The sequence below is a fragment of the Berghia stephanieae genome, chromosome 4 (genome assembly GCF_034508935.2).
Source record: "Berghia stephanieae isolate SIO BIC M18660-M18661 chromosome 4, UCSD_Bste_1.3, whole genome shotgun sequence".
NCBI classification, from domain to species: Eukaryota; Metazoa; Mollusca; class Gastropoda; order Nudibranchia; family Aeolidiidae; genus Berghia; species Berghia stephanieae.
In genome coordinates, this window is record NC_088363.1 from 54989151 (window position 1) to 55014702 (window position 25552).

At 33.1% G+C, this 25552-nt stretch overlaps 1 protein-coding gene and 1 long non-coding RNA gene across 2 annotated transcripts in view; both read left to right on the forward strand.

The window, feature by feature from the left end:
• Nucleotides 1-25552, forward strand: part of LOC144972041 (uncharacterized) — a 509884-nt gene that overhangs the window by 179288 nt on the left and 305044 nt on the right. The gene's annotated exons all lie outside the window — the stretch shown is intronic.
• Nucleotides 10-16424, forward strand: LOC144970851 (leucine-rich repeat-containing protein 59-like). Its single transcript, XM_078910946.1, has 7 exons — nt 10-257; nt 4289-4348; nt 6411-6674; nt 7578-7650; nt 8656-8823; nt 10246-10287; nt 11786-16424. Exons 1-7 carry the CDS (start codon nt 162-164, stop codon nt 12001-12003), a joined length of 921 nt encoding a protein of 306 aa, XP_078767072.1. The 5' UTR covers nt 10-161; the 3' UTR covers nt 12004-16424.

Sequence of the window (25552 nt, forward strand, 5' to 3'; positions counted from 1 at the left end):
AAAGATAGCAATGATAGGAAAGCAACGAAAAGAAATATTGATCCGGCCTCTTGCCCAAACAAAACAAGAGACGTGTCAAACTGATATATCCTTATTAAAAAAAAAAATCAGATAAAAAAGAAAGTGTTGTAGTTGTGGTTGCTTGGTTTACATCATACAAAATGCCTAAGGAAAATATTAAAGATCGGGTCGATGGAAATGAGATTGATTTGAGCATGAGTAGTCTAGAAACGAAAACAGTACCGGTAAAAGAATTGGTAAGCAGTCTTTCTCGATTCTCAGTATTATTATTATTATTAAGTATAAGACTATATATCTAGACGGTCTATCTATAGAGAGCGAGAGAAAAGGTATTGATTCCATCCTCAAGGCAGGTACTTATTAGTCATTGGAATAGTGGATCGCTAGGAATGTTAATAACACAAAAATTTCATTTCTTCATCACAATCACAGCACCTGCTATAGGCTATACTATACTGCTATGATTCTGATATTAATATTATATTTCAAGTTCAAGCAGTGATCAGATTCAGATCAACAATACAAAGATCAAACTCAACTCAAACGTGTGATGATCAAAATGCAGTCCAAGCCGGTATTGGGGCGACACTGCTTTATTGGGACGATTCCTTGGTAACGGAATTTTTTTTCTATATAAAAAGTTTTAAAGAGTCATACCCTTTCCAATTCCCAGCTGCTTATTTGGGATGGCCCATTTCAATTTCAATTTCAAATATTTATTTTATGTCGGCATTAATAAAAAAATGTTTCATAAATAATTTAGTCAGGCTAATAGAAGCCTTTGATCGACATGCCTGCCGCTTAACCCTCTAGTTCTAGTGTTCAGATTATTTTTGGTGGAGTAGATAATGAGTTCCCTATATTTATATGGTGGCGTTTTAATGTACAAAAACGCACCGTTTTTATGCACCTCCGTTGGCAGTGATGGTAAATTAATGAAAATGTTGCTGCATACGTCCATGTGGTTTAAATAGTTTTAGATTGTAGTAATTGTAGTTTAGCACGCTGCTTAGTGATTACCGATGTGTACGTTTGTACAATGACAATAAATTAAAGAATAATAACAATAATTTAACAAATCAAAAGTAAAAAGAAACATGGCACACAAATACTGATCTCAAATAAATGAATAATTTTAGAAAATTAAAATCGAAGTTTTTAAAAAACATGATAAAAAGTTTTTGAAAAAAAGCAAAAAAAGCAAACAAAAATAAAGTAAATTAAAAAAAAAAAGACGTCTACAATGGGAATCGAACCCGGTGCTTTCAAGGTTAGAGTCTGACAGCTTGTCCGCTGCACTACGGAGCCATCTGACCATTCATCACATTTAATAAGGTCTTTCTAAAAAATTCTTTTTCCTTCAATGCAACTTCTATTTTCTGGTTTTAGATTTCGATTATTTAAATTATTATTATTATTATATAAATTTATTGACAAATACATCCTACAGATGTCACAATATAACTTTCGCCATGTCCAAATCCATAAACACAATATCGCTGATGAAATTGGGTGGGATGCGCATGCGTGATGGAGGTGTATAAAAACAATCCGTTAAGATACACCGTCAGCGGAGGTGCATAAAAACACTACGTATTTATATGGCCATGTCAATCATATAGACATCCTTTTTGATGACTTTGATGTCTGCAGTCACATTTTCGTTTACTACGGTCACTCATGGCTAAACTCTGCCCAGAAATGATTTCATAGGTACGTCCATCACCATATTTCAAACTTTTATTGTTGTGAGTTCTTAAGTTTTTTGATCGAAGAACGATTGCCTGTTGAGAATCTTGACCCTTCAACAAGTGGTCGTTCTGACAGCTCACGTGTCAACTATGCCTTGAGTCATCGCTTAAGCTTTAGAATATGGTCATCGGATAGTTGTGTCACAATCACCACCTCGATGAATATATTATCCAGGCATGGTTGATAGGTAAAAAAGCCAAATTATGTTCTAGTTACATTTGAAACGAACAAAGTATATCACCGATCTCATCTCATTGAGATATTAAGAATATAGAAATCAAGAAAATCGGTCGATAAATAAATAAGTTGCTAAAAAAAGCTAAAATATACAAAAGCAATTTTTAAAATCAAGTATACAGTATTTGTAAAACAGTTGGTTTTCAACCAATTTTTCTAAAATATAGACCAATTTTCTTTTTTCAAGCTGATTTCAGCAATGTGATTTTCACATTCCTCACAATTATATTGTATCTACCGCGAGTAGAGTTTTTGTCTCATCCAGCTGGTTAGAGAGCCTATGATTGGTCGAAGACTTTGGGACGCTTGACTCACAATTCTACAAGAATAGATGGTGGCGGTTGATCAAAGAGGGTAACGCTGTTATTTACCAACCATTTTTCCTTCACAACGCTTGGATTTTACTGACTGAGGCCAGTCTTGACTACCTCACCCATGAATATTACAGGCCTGTAAATCTTCCGACAATTGCCAGATTTTCAACAGTACGATTTTGCTCGATATATTCTGTTAAGAGTTGACATATAAATGAAAATTAATTAAAAGTAAAAGTAAAATTCGTAACGTCAAAAAACAGAACCAACAAAAAAGAAAATAAAAGAGTTTTATTTCGTACCTCGAAAATAAAAAAGTTTTTATTCCGTTTCAAACGCCAACTTAAACCAAAAAAAAAAAGAAAATTTTATTTGTCACGTCAAAGACAAAAACTAGTCAGCTAGTTATATTATCATTCCACCTACACACTCCACTAGACGTGAATGTATTCACTGCCTACTGTGCCATAGACGAGAGAGAGGGGTGATAGTGTCTTGCCTTGTCGCGATTTGTCGAACATGCGTAGTCAGTAACCAACTAACACGCACAGTTTGTGTCGGACCAGGCCGTTTCTCTCTATTTTGTTACTGACATACATGCATTTCTCTGGTTGATTATTTTCCTCCCTACAGTTTTTTTGTTTGTTTTCGTTTGAAGACAACTGGAAAAAACAATGTGAAATAAATATTTTTCTTCGAAAGGTGATTGCCTGCTCTCAGCGGAAGTTTTCTTTCCTTACGTCCGTGATTGTTTAAATTTTTCTCTTTTTCCTCCTTCACACACAACCGCACCACCTCCTCCTCCTCTTCCTCCTCCTCCTCTTCATCTTCTTCTTCTTCTTCTTCTTCTTCTTCTTCTTCTTCTTCTTCTTCTTCTTCTTCTTCTTCTTCTTCTTCTTCTTCTTCTTCTTCTTCTTCTTCTTCTTCTTCTTCTTTTAAAAGAATTAATCCAAATAAATGAAGGAATCAGCTTAACATTTAAACACAAATAGGAGTGAACTAATTTAGACCTGGGACCCGGTGTGTACTCTCTCAAATAATTGGAATTTTTTTTAGTACCATAAAATCTGGAGCTGCTTATTATATTATAAATGAGTTGGGGAAAGTGACATGATTTGACGTGTCAATTGATGTGTCATATCTGTGTTGTGTTTATTAATTAATCCATAATTTTGTCTTGTTGGTCTATTTTGGTGTGTTCAAAAAGTTACGACAATTTTTTCACCAACCAGCCTGATATTTGGCCATTGTCGGGTTGAATCTTAAAGATTTAATGGGGACGAAATTTGATAATGGCCATCCACATTAAAAAGCTTTTTCGTTGTCTCCAAAAATGCAAATTAGTCTAATAGGACGGTCAATCTGATGTATGGTCATATGGTTTAATCCAGAGATGTGAACAATCAATTTTACCTGTATCTCCTGTTAGTGTCTATTGCGATTGCCAATCAGGTGTGTCGTCAAACCATGTGTCATAGTCATCACATGGATGTGAACAATAGAATTTACCTTTCTTCCTTGGCAGTGTCATCAACTGCCATCGTTATGCACAGTGCCATGGATCAACTGATCAATGGTGCGATGGGTTGACAGCAGGGAGTAAAGTTACATTAGCTGCAGAGAATATTCTTTATGTTGATTTTAGAGCTTTTCCATTACAATGAGACCATAACAATTTGGGTCAACAGTCGGTAATAAGTAAAATAAGCTATATAAAGAGTAGAATAAGACTTAGAGAAAAATCTTTAAAATACATTTCACAATCTGAGTTGATCAGATGAAAAATCCGATGAAATAGTCCTGTCATGGATTCTTTCTTTTATATATGACATTCTTTCACTTGATAACAATTTCTGCCTTTCCTAACCCACCCAAAATTCTATAACATTAATATTCTGATGCTTCAATTTATTTTGATTGCAAGGTGAATAACATATCTAAATTGACTATTTTCATCATTGCAGGCAGCACTTCCGAAAGTTACAAGTGTTGATCTTTCTTGTAATTCAATCACAACACTTCCTGTAAGTATCTTTTTCATTTTATTTTTGTTTTTATTTTTTGCTTTACAATCTATTCACATGGTGAGAATAAGTTTGACATTTTCTTGAGGTTACTCTGTATCAATTACACATAAGCTAATCTGAGGGTAACAACAACTAATAATAATAATAATAATAATAATAATAATAATAATAATAATAATAATACTTTATTGCATCCCAAACAGGAAATTTGTACAGACGTGTTATAATTTACATAGTAAGATAAATAGACAATCGAAATATAATGTATATATGTAAATAAGGAGTGGTTTCACAGCCAAGTCACACTTTATGTATGAATAATTTCAACACTGTAAAATAGTTAAAATTGTCACTATAAATTGAAAAGATTGCAAAACAAATAAATTAATAAATTAATAGTTACATTATTTGGAAGTAAAAAAGCGGAATAATTATATCAAATGTTATTGCTTGTTGTTATAAAGCCTAATACTGGACAGCAGAAAAGATTTTCGGTGTCTCTCTGTTTTTATTGAAATAGAGAAAGGGCGACCACTCCTTCCTGACATAATAACTGATGGTCTTAGTGGATGATGCTGGTCATTTAATATTTTAGTTAATTTAGTAATACAAAATTTCTCATATAAAAGATCTACATTGCCAACATCATTTATATGACTATGTGGTCAAACAATCACAGATTCTCTGTAAATGTAAAAAATTAAATATTAGCCGTACCTCAAGACAGAAAATCCCTGCTCAATTTGTTATTTTTAAAAACCAAAAGTGAATAAATTAAAGACAAGTGTAAAGTCTTAATCCTACAATTTCATTGAATTGCCAACCACCCAAAATGTTGTCTCTTTCCTCCTACCACACCCCCCCCCCCCCCCCCCCCATATTCTGCTTCTCTGTTTAAACTGTATTCTGGAGCAACACTGAGTCCCCTTCCAAATTGCCTGCTTATTTTACAGTTATCCACAGCACAGCTGATGGTCCATGCTACCAACCATTGCTAATGAAGTTATCAAGTAGGGCCCTCTCTAGGTGATACAATAATTTGGTGCAAACTCCATTGAATGCCCCTGGTGGTGAAGTTTTATCCTGTGTAATGATTTGAATTTAGAGAAAAAGGGGTTTTTAAAAGAGCTCAGCAGCTCTGACTGACATGTAATTAGACATTCAACTTCAGTTATACAAATCGCAACTCCATGCAGCCGAAGGTAATTGCATCATGTTCTTATCAATATTTTGGTCGAATTCCATTTAGTCAATAATTCTTGTGATATTTTCGGCCTGGCAAAATGCTCCATTGTTATATGATACTGTACTCATGTTGTGCCAATCTGATTTCTCACCCAGATTATATTATTTTCACTGTTTTTTTTGTATGAAGACTGCATCTTTTTTTTTTCTTTTTGGATAAATTAAGCCGTTCAGAATTAAAAATCATTGATTTGTTTTGAATTACTTTGCCTGATAGGAGTTTGGTACTATATTGGGTTATCACCCTAATTTGACATGTGTGTTGCCAATTTTTTCCCCATTCTTTTGTGGTACAAAAACCATTTATGTCTCAAAATGTATGCAAGTATGTGAATTGTCCATTTTGGGAGATTTAATTAATATTGTGATTTTTATACTTTTGGAATGATTCTATAACTTGTGTGAGTGATAGAACAGTATAATTATATAATTTTGATAATTTATAATTTCTTTGGAAAAAATTAATTGTGATAAATGAATTTTTGAAAAAGAAGAAATGAAATAAAATTACCTTTTTTCGCCCTCATGAAGAAATATGTATTTAGGTTCTGTTGCAAGGGAAAACCAAAATTACCCAAGCATTAACTGTAATGCAGCTCTGCAAAGTGAGAAATTAGTGTTCGGTTATTTGACTATGGGAAAAATGAGATATGGAAAGCCCAGTTCAAATTCAGGCCCTCTGAGTGGTGTACAATGTTCCATCAACTTGGACATCTCTCTTCCATATCTCTATATATTATTACAATATTTTGTAAATGAGTTTTGATTTACCAGATATAATTCTATTCCTTTTTTTTCTTTATTTCTTTCTTAGGATTCATTTTGCTCATTGACCCACATCATTCGACTTGACTTGAGTAAAAATGACTTGATTGAGCTTCCACAAGACTTTGGGAATTTAGTCCATCTGCAACATTTAGATCTTCTTGGAAACAAGCTGACAACACTTCCACGCTCTTTTTCTCGACTCAAAAAGTTGAAGTGGTTGGATCTCAAAGATAACCAGTTGGAGGCAGGACTCAAAAAGAATGCTGGCGATTGTCTGGATGAAATGCAGTGTAAAAAATGTGCCATGAGAGTAAGTGCAGGATTACGAATCATGGACCTAATCATGATATTAATAGTAAAGATAATTTATTTCATCCTTTCGGAGATTTTTATTATGTACCACACGTCTGGATAAAATTATATGAATAAAAATCCAATAAATATTTTCAAAAATATCACAAAGAAAAGAAATAAGGGTAGATTTCGAAAATAATGTTTAGATTATGTGCATATTTGTGAGGAAAGGTATAGCAATAAATCTACCAGTGTAAAATTACAAGATTAAGAAATAAACAAATAGATAAATGAATAAATGATTTCCGGTGTCTTTCACTTCTTGTCTGTACAGACAACAAAAGACAACTTCTTTCAGAGTGTTACAACACTCAAAGATCTTCTGAAATTTGCAATACTAATTATTGGTTTTCTTTGATTTTGTTACAACAAATAAGCAAATGCAAAGGTGAGTTGATGCATTGTTGTAATTTGAATTGCAAACAACCCTTTATAAAGAATAGGATTTATCAAATTGAAATATACCGCACATAAAAAGGCTTTTGTTTGTAATTTAGCTACTATGCAACATGAGTGGTTATATTAATATTGACTGGGATGTGACCTGGTTTTTTTTTTAACTCATAATTTCCAACTTTTAAGACTTCAACCTTCTATATTTTGATTAGAGAAGAATAATGTATTGTTGAAAAGATGTAACAATGCTAGATTACTGTTCCTTTTCAATTCTAAGTCTTTGAATGACATTTGCTGATTTACTTGCAGCATTTATGATTTAAAAACTAAAAAGAATAAATTATGTTAAAGAAAAAAGATAAACATTTCCAGATTTTGTTTCCGTCCTAATTTTAATATTTGAATTAACTATGTTGATTTTGATTGTTGCAATCTTTATTTCAAATATATTTGTTATCTCCAGATACTGATGTATATGACTGATTTAGATGCCCAGCTTGAAGTCCAGTATCAGAAGAAAATGGCAAAGCAAAGAGGTAAGATTTAGAATAATCTGTAAATTTGATTCTTTTAATTTTAAACTGAATTTCAATATGGGGCGATGAAGAAGTGATTGAATCACTCTACTTAGTCGCAAAGTTGAATGAAAAGACTTAATCTTGAAAATAAGATAATTATATTGTGCTGGGATTGCTGACAACAATTATATTGTGCTGGGATTGCTGACAGCTAAGTATTTCAATAGAGCTTTTAACTCACACAAAAGTGGATCTATGTAATACATGAGATTTACTGACCCAATAGTATTCAGCAAGATGAGTTGAATAGTGGGAGGTGCCCATACATTTATTTAAGAATTGCATGTAGTGCGGCTATGTGGTATGCCACATGCTTTCAGATTGGAAGGTCCTGGATTTGAGCCTCAGTCAGCGCATAGTTGAGTCTTCGGAAAAGGCTCTTTACTCACATTCTTTCCCCGTTCTCAGGTGTAAAATGAGTACCTGGCCGTTAACAGTTTTGTCTCTGTTGGGAAAAATTTGTAATACTGCCTAATGTGCGTCATGTCTCGTTCTGCATGTTACATGTTGCTGTTGGTCAGGGACCCTTTGTAAAGCACTTTGAGCATGTTTGGTAGATATTGCTCTGTGTCAAAGCTCAAGTTTAAAAAAAAATTAAAACCAACATACATTTATAGGAAGATTGCATGCAATTTCTCACAATGATTTTCATCTATAAAAGAGATTGTATGCAATTTCTAAAACATAGATACTTTTATCAAGAACATTACCTCAAATTTCGAAAATTTGGTCATCTTGATTAAAAATTAGATTTTCAGCATTTGGGTCACCCGGACGTGATAGCAGATTGTTGGGGGGGGGGGGGGGGGGGGGGCAAAAGTCTGCAATCATAATAAAAAATAATTAGAAATCCTGTTGGTATGTCATGCCAATTTAAAGATATTCATTTCTCTCTCTCTCTCTCTCTCTCTCTCTCTCTCTCTCTCTCTCTCTCTCTCTCTCTCTCTCTCTCTCTCTTAATAGAGGAAGAAGCAAGACAGAAAGCAACAGAAGAAAAAGAAAGACAGAGGATTCGTGCTGAAAAGAAGGCAGAGAAGGAAAGAAGAAGAAGAGAATTGGAAAACAAGAGAAACCAAGAGAGGCTGGCGCAAAGTGATGACACTTCTGATGAAGATTTTAAAGCTGAGCAAGGTAGATAATAAATTACGACTGGTGTTTTCGTCATGAAATGTTTGGTATATGGAAAGATTGACCACATAGAATTAGATTTGAAATTGTTTTAATTTATATTGTTTTGCAAACCCTTCTAGACTTTTTTCTTTTTCTTTATAATTTTCATCTGTTTTTTTTGGGTTAGAATTTTATAAAATGAAATTGAAATCCATATCAGTTCTCTTATTATAGCAGCTTTCTCTTGTTTACATTTTTTTCAAGTATTTCAAAGTATCTCTTTTATGAAAATTACTCATGTATGAAAAATATAATTAAAAAAAATAAAATAAAAAAGGTTAAATTTTACTTTAAAATTTTTGTTTCAGTCTGCTTCTGACACGATTGTTTGATTTTTATAATGATTAACAATTGATGATTTTGATATTACATTAGGACCTTGAAATCTGTACCTTTCCATTTGGAAACCTGGCAAATTGAGATGAATCCCAGGGAAAAAAATTTTCTTTATATGATTTACCCTCTAATTGAGACAGGGTCCTTGGCTAATCAGGACAAATTTTTCGGAGTGACATTTATAATAGTAATTATAATAATATTTTGTAATTTCAACCGCGCACCCCTTTCCACCAAAAGTGCTCGGAAGCGCTTTTACATATATGCACATGCGACCATATATCATTCAATAAAATCAATAAAATCACTCACAGAAAACTGAAAGGAAGCACTCTTGTCTTCAAAGAGGCTTTAAAGGAGGACATAGAATTACAGTGTCTGGTGTCCGCTGAAAGAGCATTCCACATAGAGGGAGCAGAATGTGTGAAAGTACGTCGTGAAAAATTCGACTTAGGAATCAAAATAATGACTATTTTGTTGCAGCTTTATCAAATTCTCCGACTCAAATTATTTTGATCATATGAACACCATAGACAGAGCAGAAAGTCCCAATCAAAAGGTGGCATCGAAGCCCTAACCAGTCTGTTTCATAGCTACACTTCAAAATAGATTGCCTTGACATGACATCAGGGCTTTACTAGCTCAAAGCTTAGGGAACAACAAATCTCCAGCTTTCCGGTAAATGGAGAACCTGTCTTCTGGACAATTTTGGTGGCAACGGTCAATTCCTAATTAGAGAGGACCCACTGGATTGTGTATTTAGTTGAATGTTGTTTAGTCTGGTATGTAAAGGAAATCATGTCATTCAATTTGCTTGATCCTTAATTGTAAGCAGATGCTCAATTTTGAAATGCTTTTAATCATTTGATGAGAATGTTCGGACTCTAAATTTGACTTCCATACCAAGCTGAGATATCAATCCACTCAGTTTACATCTTCTTTCATGGGAAACCCCCATTATGTTAATGGTAACTTCCAAACCTCACTTTTTTCTTTCTTTATAATCTCTTTGTTCATAAAGCAAATTGACTTTTTTTATATTTCCAGAAGCTCTTAAACCGAACCATAAAGATGCAAGTCACTCTAAAGGTAATGAGATTATTATTGTTCTCCATTTCTTTAGTCAAGGAAATTGATTGTCCAAATCTGGACTGATAATATTATCTAGCTCATGGATCTGCATTCAATACAATTGACTAGATTGATTTTATACAAATTACTTCAGCAGTGTAATATTTCTCAATTTGTGTAACGATTGTAAAATCAGCAAAACAATATTCTTGTCAGTGGTGTTGTTTTATTGAGTTAATTTCATTTCTTTAGATGTGAATTCTGAAACCAAATTTTAGTTTACAAAGTGCAACAATAGATGTTTATTAGTCACAAAAGCATTTGAATTAATCACTTTATTATCATTTTCAGCTTTTAGTCGAACACCCCTTCCCGATACCTAAACAAAATATTGACTTGTGAAATGCGTAACAAATATTGATTCATTTATGTTTTTCTTGTTATAAAGTTGTCATGATATGGTTACATAAATCAGAATATTTTTCTCATTTGTACCCGTGCTCCAAAGATAACAGATAGCCTTCAAGGGAAAAAAGGGTTTTTGAATTTAATAGCAAATACATTCGTTTAACGAATCCTCCTTATCTGACAAAGAATATTTGCATAAATAAATAAAATGTAACCCATATTCATCCAGTGATATAATATTGCTTCTATTAACGTAGTTAACGATGTTGCCAGGGTTTTAAATAAAACACATTAATTCGGAAAGAAATAACTTATAGCCATATAGATCAATTCAACCTGAATATAAAATATTATTAGGATGTGACATCGTGTTGCTTTCCACTGGGCTCTTTAGAATGATTATGGCACTGTTTGAATATATTAATTATCACAAGCACTGTTCAGATTACAAAATCTGTGAGAGATTAGGCAAGTGCTCGATAATTGATCACCTTAAAGTGCACTATTAATTCTCTCGATTGAAAATCAAAACGTGTGTTCGATTTTCCATTCATATGAACTTGAGAGTTAGGACCAATCTAAATTATGTTTTGTATATATTTCAGTTTGAATTTATTCTTTGATGTGATAAAAATAAAAAATTGAAATAGACCACATGCGTTTTTCTGTTAAATAATAGTTATCAATGAAAATATAAATTTAAAATGTCTTTCCAGAATATGCCTGTATGCCCACTCACAAGTCTACAACTATTTAAAAACTTCAGAATTTTTACATGTTATTGAAAGTATCATTAAACCGACATGTGTCTATTTGTAGGTCTAATAACCCAGATGGATAGAGGCTCATTGTTGTAATAGAATTTCTCTCAAACCAAAGCTGAATATCGCCCGTCATAACAATGATAAATCAAGCCCATAATTGTGCTCACTAGTCAGACCTACTAGTATGTGCACCTAGCATTAAATCATTTTTTGTTTTATGGTCACATGGTTTCAACTTCTTTAAGATGCAGTTTGTTTTATTGTTATTATCATTTATCATTATTGTTGTTATTATTATTTATTATTATTAATATTAATACTCTTCATTTACATTCTTTCCATAGGTGGGAGTTTCATCCCATTCATCCTTTTCTCCCTCTTCGCGCTGGCCATAGCTCTTCTGGTTGCAGCCGATTTTTACTGCCAGCATGAGAAGAAGGAGCAGATGTGTGTCAAATATTGGCAGCCTGCAAGACGAGATATCACAAAAGCCCTAGTCTCTTCCAAAAAAATGATCTTAAAAATATACCACACAAACATTGCACCTTATTTCAGCAAGTAAATGTGGTAACATTGCAAATAAAATTATTTTATTTTTGAATATTATGATGTCTTTAACCCCCTCCCCCTCCTACCCAAAAACAAAACAAACATGGATGTTAGAATGTTTTGAAACGTTTCTATAGCAATATAATGTGTTTTAGATTGATTGAACGATTTCAAGTTTAAAAAAAAATAATTCTAGTCTTATTTTGTCATAAATGTTCTCCTAAATTTTGTTGCTATTGGTTCTAAATAGTAGCAAATACTATGTGTTAGTTAATTTTCTTTGGTATCTATTTTAGCTAATTTCTGCAATTCATTCATAAACAAGAAAACGAATTAGAAATGCATATGGAAAGGTTCTCAACTATTGTATAATCTTGCCTAGTGGCCAACTGTGCTGATAATATCAGGACTGTCCCAATTGGCAATCTGGAGAAAAAAATTAAAAAATTAAACATAGGATTGTTTATGTGTCCCAAGATTATGCTTTTTGACTAGCAAATTAAAATAAGGAACAGAAAAAGCTCTAAATCTAGATTATATCACCCAATAGTCCAAATATACTGTTGTTTTGGGTTATGGCGGTATTGTGCATCAGGGTGACCTCCCGTTTTAGCTCTTTGAAAAGTTGGCTGCTATTTTCTTCCCATTATTGAGAATTGATTTCTATATTCATTTATGAATGAATTTATGTTTCATTCTTTTTTTTTTTCTCTCTCTCTTTTGAATTTTAACTTTATTTTTATAAATATTAATCAATTTCTTAATACAACTATTCTGGTACATTCTGATCACAAGTAAGTCCAGCGGAAGTTTGACTTATTTTGCATTGTAAACAAAAGAGTGAGGATATATCAGTGCATAAATCAGGTGATTTTGCAGGTGTGTTTGCCCATTTCTCTACACCACTATGTACTTCCCTTCCCATCATAAATCAGGTAGATCGATTCTGATTAGTAATATGAGAATCCAACTAATCCGTTTTCACTCTGAACAATTGTTTTTCGGCTATGTCAAGTCGTGGATATGGCAGAGCTTAAAATATACTCTCAACAAAGTCTGGTTTCAACAAATACAGTTAGAAGTAGAGTACCTACCTATTTATGGATCCAGTCGCATTTTTTTTTGGTGTGAGTTAAGAATTGTCAGATTGTTTTACCAATGCCCATGTTTTTTATTTATAAAATTTTTACTTTATGTTAATATTATTCAGCCAGCTCCCCACCACCCTCTGTTGTAATTGTATATTCTGACTTCAAGTTGTTTTCTACCTTATAAAAGCACTTATTACTGTGTTATTTTAGTTAATGAAAAAGAATTTTAGTGCTTGATTATATTCATAGGTTAGCGGGTGGTTGGATGGGAGCATCACCCTTGAATCATATACCTATGATGTTCGCATGGGTGTACGATCCGATAGTGATGTCGTTTCTTCTTCTCTTTACTAGCCTATCCTGCTTCTTTGGTTTGTGATTGTATTTTTGACAGGGGATATTTTTTTTTCTGTAAATCTTCTGCCTGTTTGTTCTTGGTTATTTATAATTTAGCTTATGATATCTTTAGGTTATGATTTTGATTTACATTTGTACTATTTTTGTTAGATTGCTTGTTTTTTTGTTTCAGCGGTCTCTCATATAACCTCAATTGTGTTGGAAGAGACCTAAAGCAACAAACAAACAAACAAAATATTCATAGGTTACAATTGTTCCATATTTAGAGGTTAAGTGGAACTATAATATAATAAATTGATATTTTATGTTCACATTTTGACACGACAAGGCACATAGGCATTCAGAACAGGAGTCCAATATAAATATAAGCCAAAATTGCATTCATTTGTTTTTAAAATGTGTCATCTTTTGTCTTAACATGATAGTGAGAAAATTGAGAATTGAGGATGCAAGCACTAGTGGGAGATGTTGTGTGACAAATAGTTTAGCCGTGCATCATGCACAGATTTCAAGGCCATTTTTTTCTAGTGTGGTCATTTAAAGTTTTCACCAAACATGCTTTCCCTCGTTTCGTCGGTGGGGTTCTTGAGCTCCCACAGTGTGCAGGAAGATTACTTACTGTGTCTCCTTTATCCCTATATCTATTTTCCAATTTGCTTTCTGTCTTTATGCTATGAAAGTTAAGAGACAAAAATCGCTCTCTGAAACATGAGCATTTGTCTTGGAATGAGATTACTTGGTTTTGTCCTGGCCCTGGCTGGGAGGGAAACAGTCAAATGTATAGTTAGAGTTTTGGGAGATGATATTTTTTGTCTTGTAAATCATCTCTCTTTTATGCACTGAGTTATTTTTTGTTTTACATAGATATGGTCTGTAAACATTTGAGTGTGTTCCTCTTAGTGGGGATCTGTGCTTTTGTCAGGATGAGACATGTAGGTGACCTCAAACTAAGTACACTGATAGTGTGCTCTTAGAATATCTACACCTGTTCCCTATTTAAATCAATTCACTAGTGGGCAGGGAGGACTTACTGTGTCTTCTGTCCCCTTATATGTTTTCCAACATGTTTTCTGTCTTTGTCTTGGGATGAGATTTTTGGTATTCTCCTGGCCCTTGCCAGCTGGGAGGGAAACAGTCAAATGTATAGTTAGAGTTTTGGGAGATGATATTTTTTGTCTTATAAATCAGATGCACTGTATTATGTTATGTTTACATATTATCTATGATTTGTAAACAGTTGAGTATATTCCTCGGGACCTGTGCTTGTGCCTGGGCGAGACTTCTATGTGATCTAAAAAAAGTACTTTGAAAGTGTGCTCTTGGAATCTACATGTTTCCTATTTGAACCAATTCCCCTTTGTCTTACCTTTGCTTGGGTGGTTTGATTGTAATTCTAGAACTTTTTACGATCCCATTTTATTCCTTTTTACTGGCGCTGATATGACCTTAATGTGTTGCAAGCGCCGTAAAACCCTTAAAAACAAACAAACGAATTCACCTTTGTCTCCTGTATTCTTGGATGCTTTAATTGTAATTCTAGAACTTTTTACTATCCCATTTTCTTACTTTTTACTGGCACTGATATAACCTAAATGTGTTGCAAGTGCCGTAAACCCCTAAAAACAAACAACATAGTTTGCTCTTGTAATCTATGTTGTTCCCTATTTTAACTAGTTCCCTTTGTCTTAGGTTTTCTCGGGTGCTTTATTGTAAATCTAGATTTTCTTTTTACTATTATATCATTCTATTTCTTACTGGTGCTGAAATGGTCTTTAAGTGTTGGAAGCACCGTAGAACCCTTAAACAAAAAAACCCCCTATATTGTGTTGCGGCAGTGGGTCATGAAATGATTGTACTTTAAATTTCTATAAATGTGCTGTTGTGTCACACTGTATTGATATTATGACCCAGAAACATTTGTAATGTTATCGAAATCATGTTGATTAATTGTAATTGGTCTATGTATTTCAATATACTTTGCTTTAAAGATGTTAATAAATGGCATTGACATAATAATTGTTTTGTTTGTTAGATGTGTTTTGTTTGAAGAGGGATATTATAATAGTTGGAATAGATTATTTATTTTATTGAGCTGTTAATGCACTCTTGGTAATAATAATATGCTCTTGTTATCTGCAGTTACCTGCTGTTGTGTATTTTAAAACTCAATAACAGTTTAATTCTATACTGATACTATTCGTATGTCTTTCATGATTGCACTGAGAAAATAGAATTATAATGAAGGTAAATGGATATGTATAACTTATGCAATGGGGAGGAGGTAAGGAATGAAGAGTTATGTAGCTCAGCTGGCAAAGCTTCCAAAGCGCTCACAAATATACATGATTCAACCCCACATTAGTTGGAATAATCTTCTGGTTTTCCTGTCCACCCCTCAATTATTTGATAGTGAATCTGATATTAGAGATGGTGGAAAAGACTCGTGTTCCATTATTATCATTCTATTTTAATTCTCTCAAAGAATAATATATTTTTATTATGTACAGAGGTTATGCGTGTATATTGAAGGACAATACTTATGTGAAATCAAAATGTAAAGACTTTAATGATGTTTATTAAATGTTGGTATATTTTGCTTATTGAGGACATTACTTGTACAAGTATAACAATGCATGGACAATAGTTGTCAGATATTATGTGGAAATTTATTTGGTCTACCATTTTAATCCAAGATGCATTCCTTTTCCACTTAATATCATTCCCTGTCCTCAAAAGTGGTTACATAGTTAAAATAATAATCTATTATTTTGTGATGTTTTGGTTGTTGTTGCGCTTAAGTCTAATTAATATTTAATAGGATGACCTAATAAGCATATTCAAGAGTTTATTGTAGATTTCATTGCAACTTAAATTGTTTGCAAATTACTCTTCGTAAATAGCAATAAAAAGTATGACAGTCTGTTATAAAATTGTTTCTTTTTTTTTATTATTTAAAAATAAAAATAAATGTTTGTTTCATATAAAATATGTTAATCATTCATTATTAGAATATTGCTCTCTGACACAATCTCATCAATTTGGGACATTTCATTTTTCTTTGTGTGTAATCCTGAAATCATTGTCATATTCAAAGAGGCGTACTGTTGAGACCACTCTTCTTATCCTGGAACGAGATTACTTGGCCTTGCCGTAAATCATGGCTTCAGTCCCTACACAAGCGGGTAATAACATAATATATGAATTCTTTAAGGAGAACAATGGAATGTTGGCTGCTATCTGCCCCAGATAGATTCTACAGCAGTTCACAACCTTGCTGATGTATGGGTTTCCTGACCTCCCATGGTGGGCAGGGAGGTACTTACTGTGTTTTCTATCCCCCGATATCTGTTTTCCAATTTGCTTTCTGTCTTTGTCTTGGAATGAGATTACTTGGTTATGTCCTGGCCCTGGCTGTGAGGGAAACATTCAAATGTATAGTTATTTGGGAGATGATGTTTTTTGTCTCGTAAATCATCTCTCTGTTATGCACTGTATTATTTTTGTTTTACTTTTGAGTGTATTCCTCTTAATAAGGACCTGTGCTTTTGTCAGGATGAAACATTTAGATAATCTCAAAATAAGTACACTGATAGCGTGTTCTTGTAATCTACATCTGTTCCCTATTTGAACTCATTCCCCTTTGTCTTCCTTTTTCTTGGGTACTTTAATTGTAATTCTGTCATCTGCATTTTTTGCCAAATTGGGACCTAAAATTTGCCAAAATTTGCCAAAAAAAACCCCCAAAATTTGCCAAGAAATTTGCCAAAAAGACCAAAATTTGCCAAAAAATTTGCCGAGGAGAACTAAGCATTTCAGTAAAAATTAACACGCGATACAGAAAAAAAAATATAAAAGACAATTTATTACATTTAAGGAGGCGACATTATGAATAGCGTTGTTACAAAGATTTTAAAGGATCATTATCCGTAGAGAGTAGCTTCCCTTGGTTTGGGCCCAGGCAAAGCTGCAACATTTCTCAAGTTTCGCACTTTTTTCCCCGTTATTTTGTTTTCGCTTCTTTTTTTTTTCTCAAAATTTGTCACGCGATTTGCCAATTTTCCCAAAATTTGCCACGATTTGCCAATTTTGGGGAATTTGCCAAAATTTGCGGATCGCCCTGATATTTGCGGCCGCAAAAAATGCAGATGACAGGTAATTCTAGAACATTTTACTATCCCATTTTCATCCTTTTTACTGGCACTGATATGAACTTACATTTGTTGCAAGCACTGTGAAACCTTTAAATACAAATAAATTCTTTTCTCTCTCATGAATTTTTAGGAAAATTAATTGCAAATTTTGCTGTTTTTAGTTTGCAAAATTTGGGATTTAAAAAAAACAAAAACTGCCATGTCAAAATGATTTGTAAACATTTGAGTGTGTTTCTCTTTGTGGAGACCTGTGCTGGTGTCTGGATGAGACTTTTAGGTGATCAAACAAATAGCACTGATAGTATGCTCTTGGAATCTACATTTGTATTCTATTTGAACCCTTCCTCTTTGTCATACTTTTTCTCGTGTGCTTTCAATTGTAAATCTATAATTTTTTGACTTATCCTATTTTCTTCCTTTTCACTGGCGCTGAAATTACCTAAATGTTTGCACCCACCGTGAAACCCTTAAAAACAAAAACAAAACAACCTTGCTGTCTCTTCTGTTCACTTTTATCTTTTATTTTTCCCACATGGCTTTGTCTCCTTGTCTGAATCAGTCATATGAATATCATTCTTGTAATGTGAGATGATTCCCCCCCCCCCCCTCCCCCTTGTAAATCATCTTTTGTGTTGCATATTATAAGATTGTTAAGGTTTTAATAGAAAACTTATTTAGTAACTATTCAAGTGTTTCCCTTCTGGTTCAGATCCTGTAGCAGTGTCAGTGTGGTTTCACAATAGTTAAAAGGACATAATATTGCCTTGGATCTTCTGCTAATCTCCGTTAAATTCACCCTCCTTTGTACCTTACTTTTTTTTCTTGGATTTTTAGTAGCGAGATCTAAATATTTTGACTTTTCTATCTTCTTCCATGTAAAAAAAAATTCTGGCCATGATTTAAAGTGTTGCGAGCACTGTAAAACCTCTAAAAACAAAACAAAACAAAACAACAAACTATCTCAATACTCTCTCTTCACCTCTTACCAAAATTCCTTTAAAAAGATAAAAAGTCAAAAACAAAAATGAATATAACAGCTTCAAAAAAGAACAAAATACCAAACAAAATGTTTTGGGCTCAAAAGCCTTCTTCAGCCAGCAATACTTAAATACATTTTAAAAAACGAGATCGACGGTAGAGAAATATTTCTCTGCCGTCGGCCTGTTTTGTTGAAGTTTTTTGTTTTTGGCTGAAGAAGGGTTTTGAGTCCAAAATGTTCCGTGTTTGGTATTTTGTTCTTTTTTGAAGCTGTTATATTCATTTTTGTTTATTACTTCCTACAATCCACAGTGTAGTATCGCCTAAAAAATAATGAACAAATAAAATGACGAATATGAATGATATGGTATAGTAAGGATTGTTTGAACGAATTCTGGTTAGTAGGAAATACTATTTATTGTTGTTTTAAAAATATTTGATGTGACTTTGACATTTTTTGGGTCTTTTTTTACAATCACGATCAAGATCACCTCCTATGGTTGTCAGGAGGTCACTTGCTATACTATCCCCTTATATCTATTTCCGAGTTGCTTTCTATTTTGTCTTGGAATGAGATTGCTTGGTGTTGTCATGGCCCTTGCCGAAATCCTCAGCTGAGGGGGAAACATTCAAATGTTTATTATTAATTTTGAGAGATGATATTTTTTTCCTTGGAAGTCATCTCTCGGTTATGTACTTGTACATTTTTCTTGGAATCTACATCTGTTCCCTATTTGAACCCTACTCCTTCATCTTACTTTTTCTTCTGTTCTCAATTGCAAATCTGAAATGACCTAAAAGTGTTGCAAGTGCAGAAAAGCCCATTAAAATCAAACAAAACAAACTCAAGATCATATCATTTCCTTACTATGCAAAATCCTGATTAAATCTAATAGGCATTTTATATTGGATAACAGCTAAGCAGCCGCCTAGTAATTATAAATTGTAACTGATATAAGATTAGGGATGAAAATAGTTCACATCAACCTTGACTTTATTGCGTCACTAATAAAGCAAAGAAATTTGTTTACGCAAGGAGCTCAATAACAATGATATAATGTATGCCCTACATCATTCAGGCATGAAATATTTTATCATCATATATAATGTTATATCGTGTTTGTCACATCTTATTAAACTGGGTTAAACTTGTTTATTCTGCTATGACATGACCTGTAACACACTTGAGAAAGTCGGGCATTATTTATTTCATTTCATATGTCAATGTGCAACCTTGAATTATGGTAATAGAAGGTGGATTTCAAAGCTGTGACGGAGATTTGACATGATCTTAATTATGCACACATCTGTCATTAGCTTTCTTAAAATTTGAAATGAGCACAGCCTGTTTTAGGGGGAAGGGTTTTTTTAAATAATGTACGTAAATAATTTTGTCCCCAAACCCTTTTTGTAAAACGATATTTTACGATGATGGCTTTAAAAATAAAATCTATATTTTTCGTGAATGTTGCAATCACACTTTTGATAGGTTTTATCCTTATTTGATGTCATAGTTACAGTTATTTAATGACCAATAACAAAGATCAGATTTTTGGTCCACTGATGCTTCAAGCCTGAATCTCATTGCTGTTACCACTATTGTGATGAAAAGAATTCGGTCTCTGGGTGTTTGTTTTTTTAACCTCCCATATTGGGCTGGGAGGTCACTTATTGCGTCTGCTATACCTCTATAACTGTTTTCCAACTTGCTTTCTGTCTTTGTCTTGGAATGAGATTACTTGATTTGGCCTTTCCTTTGTGGGAGTCCTTGTCAAATGTATTGTTTGAAGAGATGATATTCTTTTCCTTGGAAATCATCTCTATGTTATGATTCGTTATATTTGTTTTGAATATATAATGTAAACATTTCAGTGGGATCCAGTGCTTGTGGGATTCCTGACTTCCCATCGTGGGCAGGGAGGCACTTACCCTGTCTTCTATCCCCCTATATCTGTTTTCCGAGTTGCTTTCTGTCTTTGTCTTGGAATGGGATTACTTAGTTTTCTCCTTGCCCTGACCAGAGTATTTGACTGGGAGGGAAACAGTCAAATGCATAGTTATTGTTTTGGAAGATGATCTTTTTTTTCCTTGTAAATCATCTCTGTTATGTATTGAATGTAAGCATTTGCGTGTGTTCCTCATAGTGGGATTTCTGGGTGGGGATCCTGACCTCCCATAGCGGGCAGAGAGGTACATACTGTGTCTTCTATCCCCTTATATCTGTTTTCCAACATGCTTTCTGTCTTTGTCTTGGAATGAGATTACTTGGTTTTGTCCTGGCTCTGGCCGGAGTCCTAGCTGGGAGGGAAACAGTCAAATGCATAGTTATTGTTTTTGGGAGATGATATTTTTTTCCTTGTAAATCATCTCTCTGTTATGTATTATTATTTTTATTTTGAATGTATAATGTAAGCATTTGAGTGTATTCCTCTTTGTTGGATTTTGTGCTTGTGTCTGGATGAGACTTGTAGGTGATTTCAAACTAAGTACATTGGTGGTATGCTCTTGGAATCTACATCTGATCCCTATTTGTTCTCAGTTCCCCTTTGTCTTACTTTTTCTTGGATGCTTTAATTGTAATTCTAGAACTTTTTACTATCCCATTTTCTTCCTTTTTACTGGCGCTGATATAACCTAAATGTGTTGCAAGCGCCGTAAAACCCTTAAAAACATAAACAAACAAAACATAGTGGGATTTTGTGTTGGTGTCTGGGTGAGACATTTATGATGATCTCAAACCAAGTACATTGATAGTGTGCTCTTGGAATCTACACCTGCTCTCTATTTGAACCACTCCCCTTTGTCGTACTTTTTCCTCAAGTCCTTTTAACTGTAAATCTAAAATCTTTTCACTATCCGATTTTCTTCCTTTTTACTGGCGCTTATATGACCTAAATGTGTTGCAAGCGCCGAAAAGCGGGTGGTTGGATGGGAGCATCACCCTTGAATCATATACCTATGATGTTCGCATGGGTGTACGATCCGATAGTGATGTCGTTTCTTCTTCTCTTTACTAGCCTATCCTGCTTCTTTGGTTTGTGATTGTATTTTTGACAGGGGATATTTTTTTTCTCTGTAAATCTTCTGCCTGTTTGTTCTTGGTTATTTATAATTTAACTTATGATATCTTTAGGTTATGATTTTGATTTACATTTGTACTATTTTTGTTAGATTGCTTGTTTTTTTGTTTCAGCGGTCTCTCATATAACCTCAATTGTGTTGGAAGAGACCTAAAGCAACAAACAAACAAAAACAAGCGCCGAAAACGTTTAAAAACGAACAAACATTATCAATGATTCTCCTGAGGCTTGTATTTCAACAATGAGCAATATGGCTCAGTGGTTTTGCGTTTGCTTTGTAACCAAAAAGTACCTGATTCAAGTCCAAAATACTGGGTGGGATCTTTTGACCTCCCATGGTGGGCAGAGAGGTCACGTTTTGTGTTGTCTATCCCTCATATCTGTTGTCTATTTCCATGTTGCTCACTGTCTTTGTTCTGAATTGTCAGTTTTTTTTCCTGGTAATGGTGAGGATCCTTAGCTGAGAGGGAGAAAGTCAAATGCGAGACGTATTTATTTTCCCTGTTAATCATTTCTCCGTTATCTACTATTCATGTAATCCGTTTTGAATATGTTGTGCTTTGAAAACACTTGAGTGTATCCATCTAGGTGGGTTTTTTTAACTTCCCATAGCGGGCAGGAGGTCACTTGCCGCGTCTTCTATACCCATATATATGTTTTCTGAGATTGCTTTCTGTCTTATTCTTGGAACGGGATTACTTAGTTTTTTCCTGGCCCTGGTCGGAGTCCTTACCTGGGAGGGAAACAGTCAAGTGTATAAGTGTACTTTTGGGAGATGATAGTTTTTCATTATAAATCATCTCTCTGTTATGTATTGTTAGTTATGTTTTCTGTTTTGGATATATTCTGTAAGCATTTGAGTATATTCCTCTCTGAGGGACCTTGTGCTGGTGATTGGATGAGACTTATAGGTGATCTCAAACTAAGCACATTGATAGTGTGTTATTGGAATTTACATCTGTTCCCTATTTGAACCAGTCTTCTTTGTCTTACTTTATCTGGGGTACCTTAAGTTGAAATTTTCTTCCTTTTTACTTGTGCTGAAATGACCTAAATCTGTCCCAGGTGCCGTAAAACCCTTAAAAACAAACAAACAAAATAACACTCTATCCTTCATAGTGGAAATATTTGCTTGTGCACAAAAACAAGTCCCACCCACTGTGCTGTGTGGCATTGGGCAAGTCACCTCGCCCTAGCTGATTATGATAAATAGTTATGCATATCACTCAAAGGTAATTTTTGTCTTAGGGAAAAAAAATGACATTAAACATTTTTTTGATATGTCACTAAATGAAAATATTGCTAAATTGTCTCCTAACATATTAATGGATTTTTAGAACTAGATTAATAGACCGTAAGGGTAAGTTATAACTGTGTTGTGAAATATTGTAGTAATGTACGTATTAAATCTTAATCCTTAATGAAAGTGTGTCGTATCATGACTTCATTTTTATATGTCCAAGAATTCATGAATTTCGTCACTTATTTCATCGAATTTAAATTATTATTTACATTAAGTGACATATTATTAACCACGGTAAAAGTGCTGACAGCTTGTAACCAACAATAAAAGTGATTTAAACGGACTTTAAAGGGTTTGAGCTTCACATTTTCTTAAATAGTACATGTATTTTTATGTTAATTATTGTACTATTGATACTATTTGTTATTATTATTATTATTATTATTATTATTATTATTATTGTTATTATTATTATTATTATTATTATATTATTATTATTATTTATTATTATTTTTATTATTATTGTCATTATTGTATTATTATTATTATATTATTATTATTATTATTATTGTTATTATTATTATTATTTTTTTATTATTATTATTATTATTATTATTATTATTATTATTATTATTATTACTACTGCCATAACTGATAACTACTTTCTTTGAATAGTTTGTAGAAATATGTACTTAAATTGTTATCCAAATGATGCAGACACCGCCCCGTAAAATCGTTTACATCCAATGAAGCAAATAACTTGTCATTTAGATAATATATAAATATCCTTTAATGTTTTGTTTATTATGGTTTTAAAATAATTATTGAAGCCCGCTGGTGTCTGTTATAACTACAACTTTATGATTTTTGATAAAATAACAAACAACAAAATAATTTGAGATTTTATATCGCGCAGTTTTTAATAAATGTGCCAAATGAGCTTTACAATGTGTCTTAAGCTAACAGCAACTCGGACATGACATCTTTAAGGTGCTATTACAAGGACAGAGACAGTGCTGTTACCAGCCAAATCTCATTTTAAACATGAGTGCAGTGAACAACTTTTTGCTGGCCACCTACCGGTCCGAATGTGATTGTATTACCACAAAGTTCATGCTCTCTGACTATCGTTTAGGTGGTCTCAAGAGACACATGGATAGAATGCTCTTTGTTTCAACTTCTGATCTCTGTTTGAACTTTCCCTTTTGTCTCATTTTGTGTGTCTATGTGCTTGCCAGAGCAGACACACACACACTCACTCACACACACACACACACACACACACACTCACATTTATATATATATATATATATATATATATATATATATATATATATATATATAATATATATATATATATATATATATATATATATATATATATATTCCCACCATCTAATTTATATACTGGCTTTGAGTACATTTAAACTGGGCACATGGTGGATGGCTCTTGGATCTTCATCTGATCTTTCCTTGATTGTTTCCTCCTTTTATCGATCTTACTTTTCATCAGGCGTTAATAATAAATAGCCATTTTATATTGCATAACACGATTTCCATCGGGCGTTTGAGATACAATACATATTATGTCATACGGTTTTGAATATTGCGTAACATTTTCTTTTTCTAAGCTGCCATTTTGACCCTTGTGACACAGAAGACGTTGTTTAACTTGTAGAACTTACACAAAATATGGATGTGTTGGGTAAACAATAAAAAAGAAAGGAAAATCTACTGTCTACAAGATTGCAAGATAATTCTGCTCCTAGAGTTTACATCCTCTATTCAATTATAAAATATGATTGTTTTAAAAACAAACGTGATTACGTTTAGTGTAAAGACTCGTTCCAGTGACTTTTGATAATTTGGTAGTTATTAGGATTTATATTATGCAACGACAAATGTATATTTATACGACTTGCACCTGATTTGTCCAGTTGTTTTATGTATTTATAAATGTATATTAATTTACATGCTATGCATATTGCCAATATGATGTAAAACTGTGTTAACTTATGTGTTCTATTTACGAATAAATATGATGAATGAGAAATAAATGACCTTTTTTATACATTTATTTATACATTTTGAATTATTGGCGTACTTTGTGAAATTTTTTCATTCCATTGACAAATGAAGGATGTCGGACTTTACTATCTATCTAATCGATAAATTGAATTCACACATTTGTCTTGTGACATGGTGAATGGGATTCACATTGCTAAATTTATTTCTCCAGCAGTTAGCCTTGAAGTAAGAAATAGAATTTGGATGTGGAAATGATCTAATTGTGTATCAATCGTAGAACTGATACACTGAACTATGTTGTTATGAATTTCCAATTAATTCATTCAAAATATTCTGGCATATCCAACTTGCCATTCACACCTGAATACAGAGGTAAATTGAATGCGATCGGATTCTTGCAAAAACACATCAGTAAAATACCCTTGTATGCACCCCCGAGCCTCGTTAAAAGTAATTCAAAATGGAGCTAATCAAACAGGGAATGGAAGTAGAATCCAAGAGCATTCTATCTATGTCTAATATGGGACCACTTGAATGCAGATATATATATATATATATATATATATATATATATATATATATATATATATATATATATATATATATATATATATATATATATATATATATACGT

What these genes read in the sequence shown, in the direction of transcription:
- LOC144970851 (XM_078910946.1), top strand. Translation starts at nt 162, where the DNA reads ATGCCTAAGGAAAATATTAAAGATCGGGTCGATGGAAATGAGATTGAT. An exon ending in CAGTACCGGTAAAAGAATTG is followed by an intron (nt 258 to 4,288) that starts GTAAGCAGTCTT and finishes TCATCATTGCAG; the next exon opens with GCAGCACTTCCGAAAGTTAC. An exon ending in AGATGCAAGTCACTCTAAAG is followed by an intron (nt 10,288 to 11,785) that starts GTAATGAGATTA and finishes TTCTTTCCATAG; the next exon opens with GTGGGAGTTTCATCCCATTC.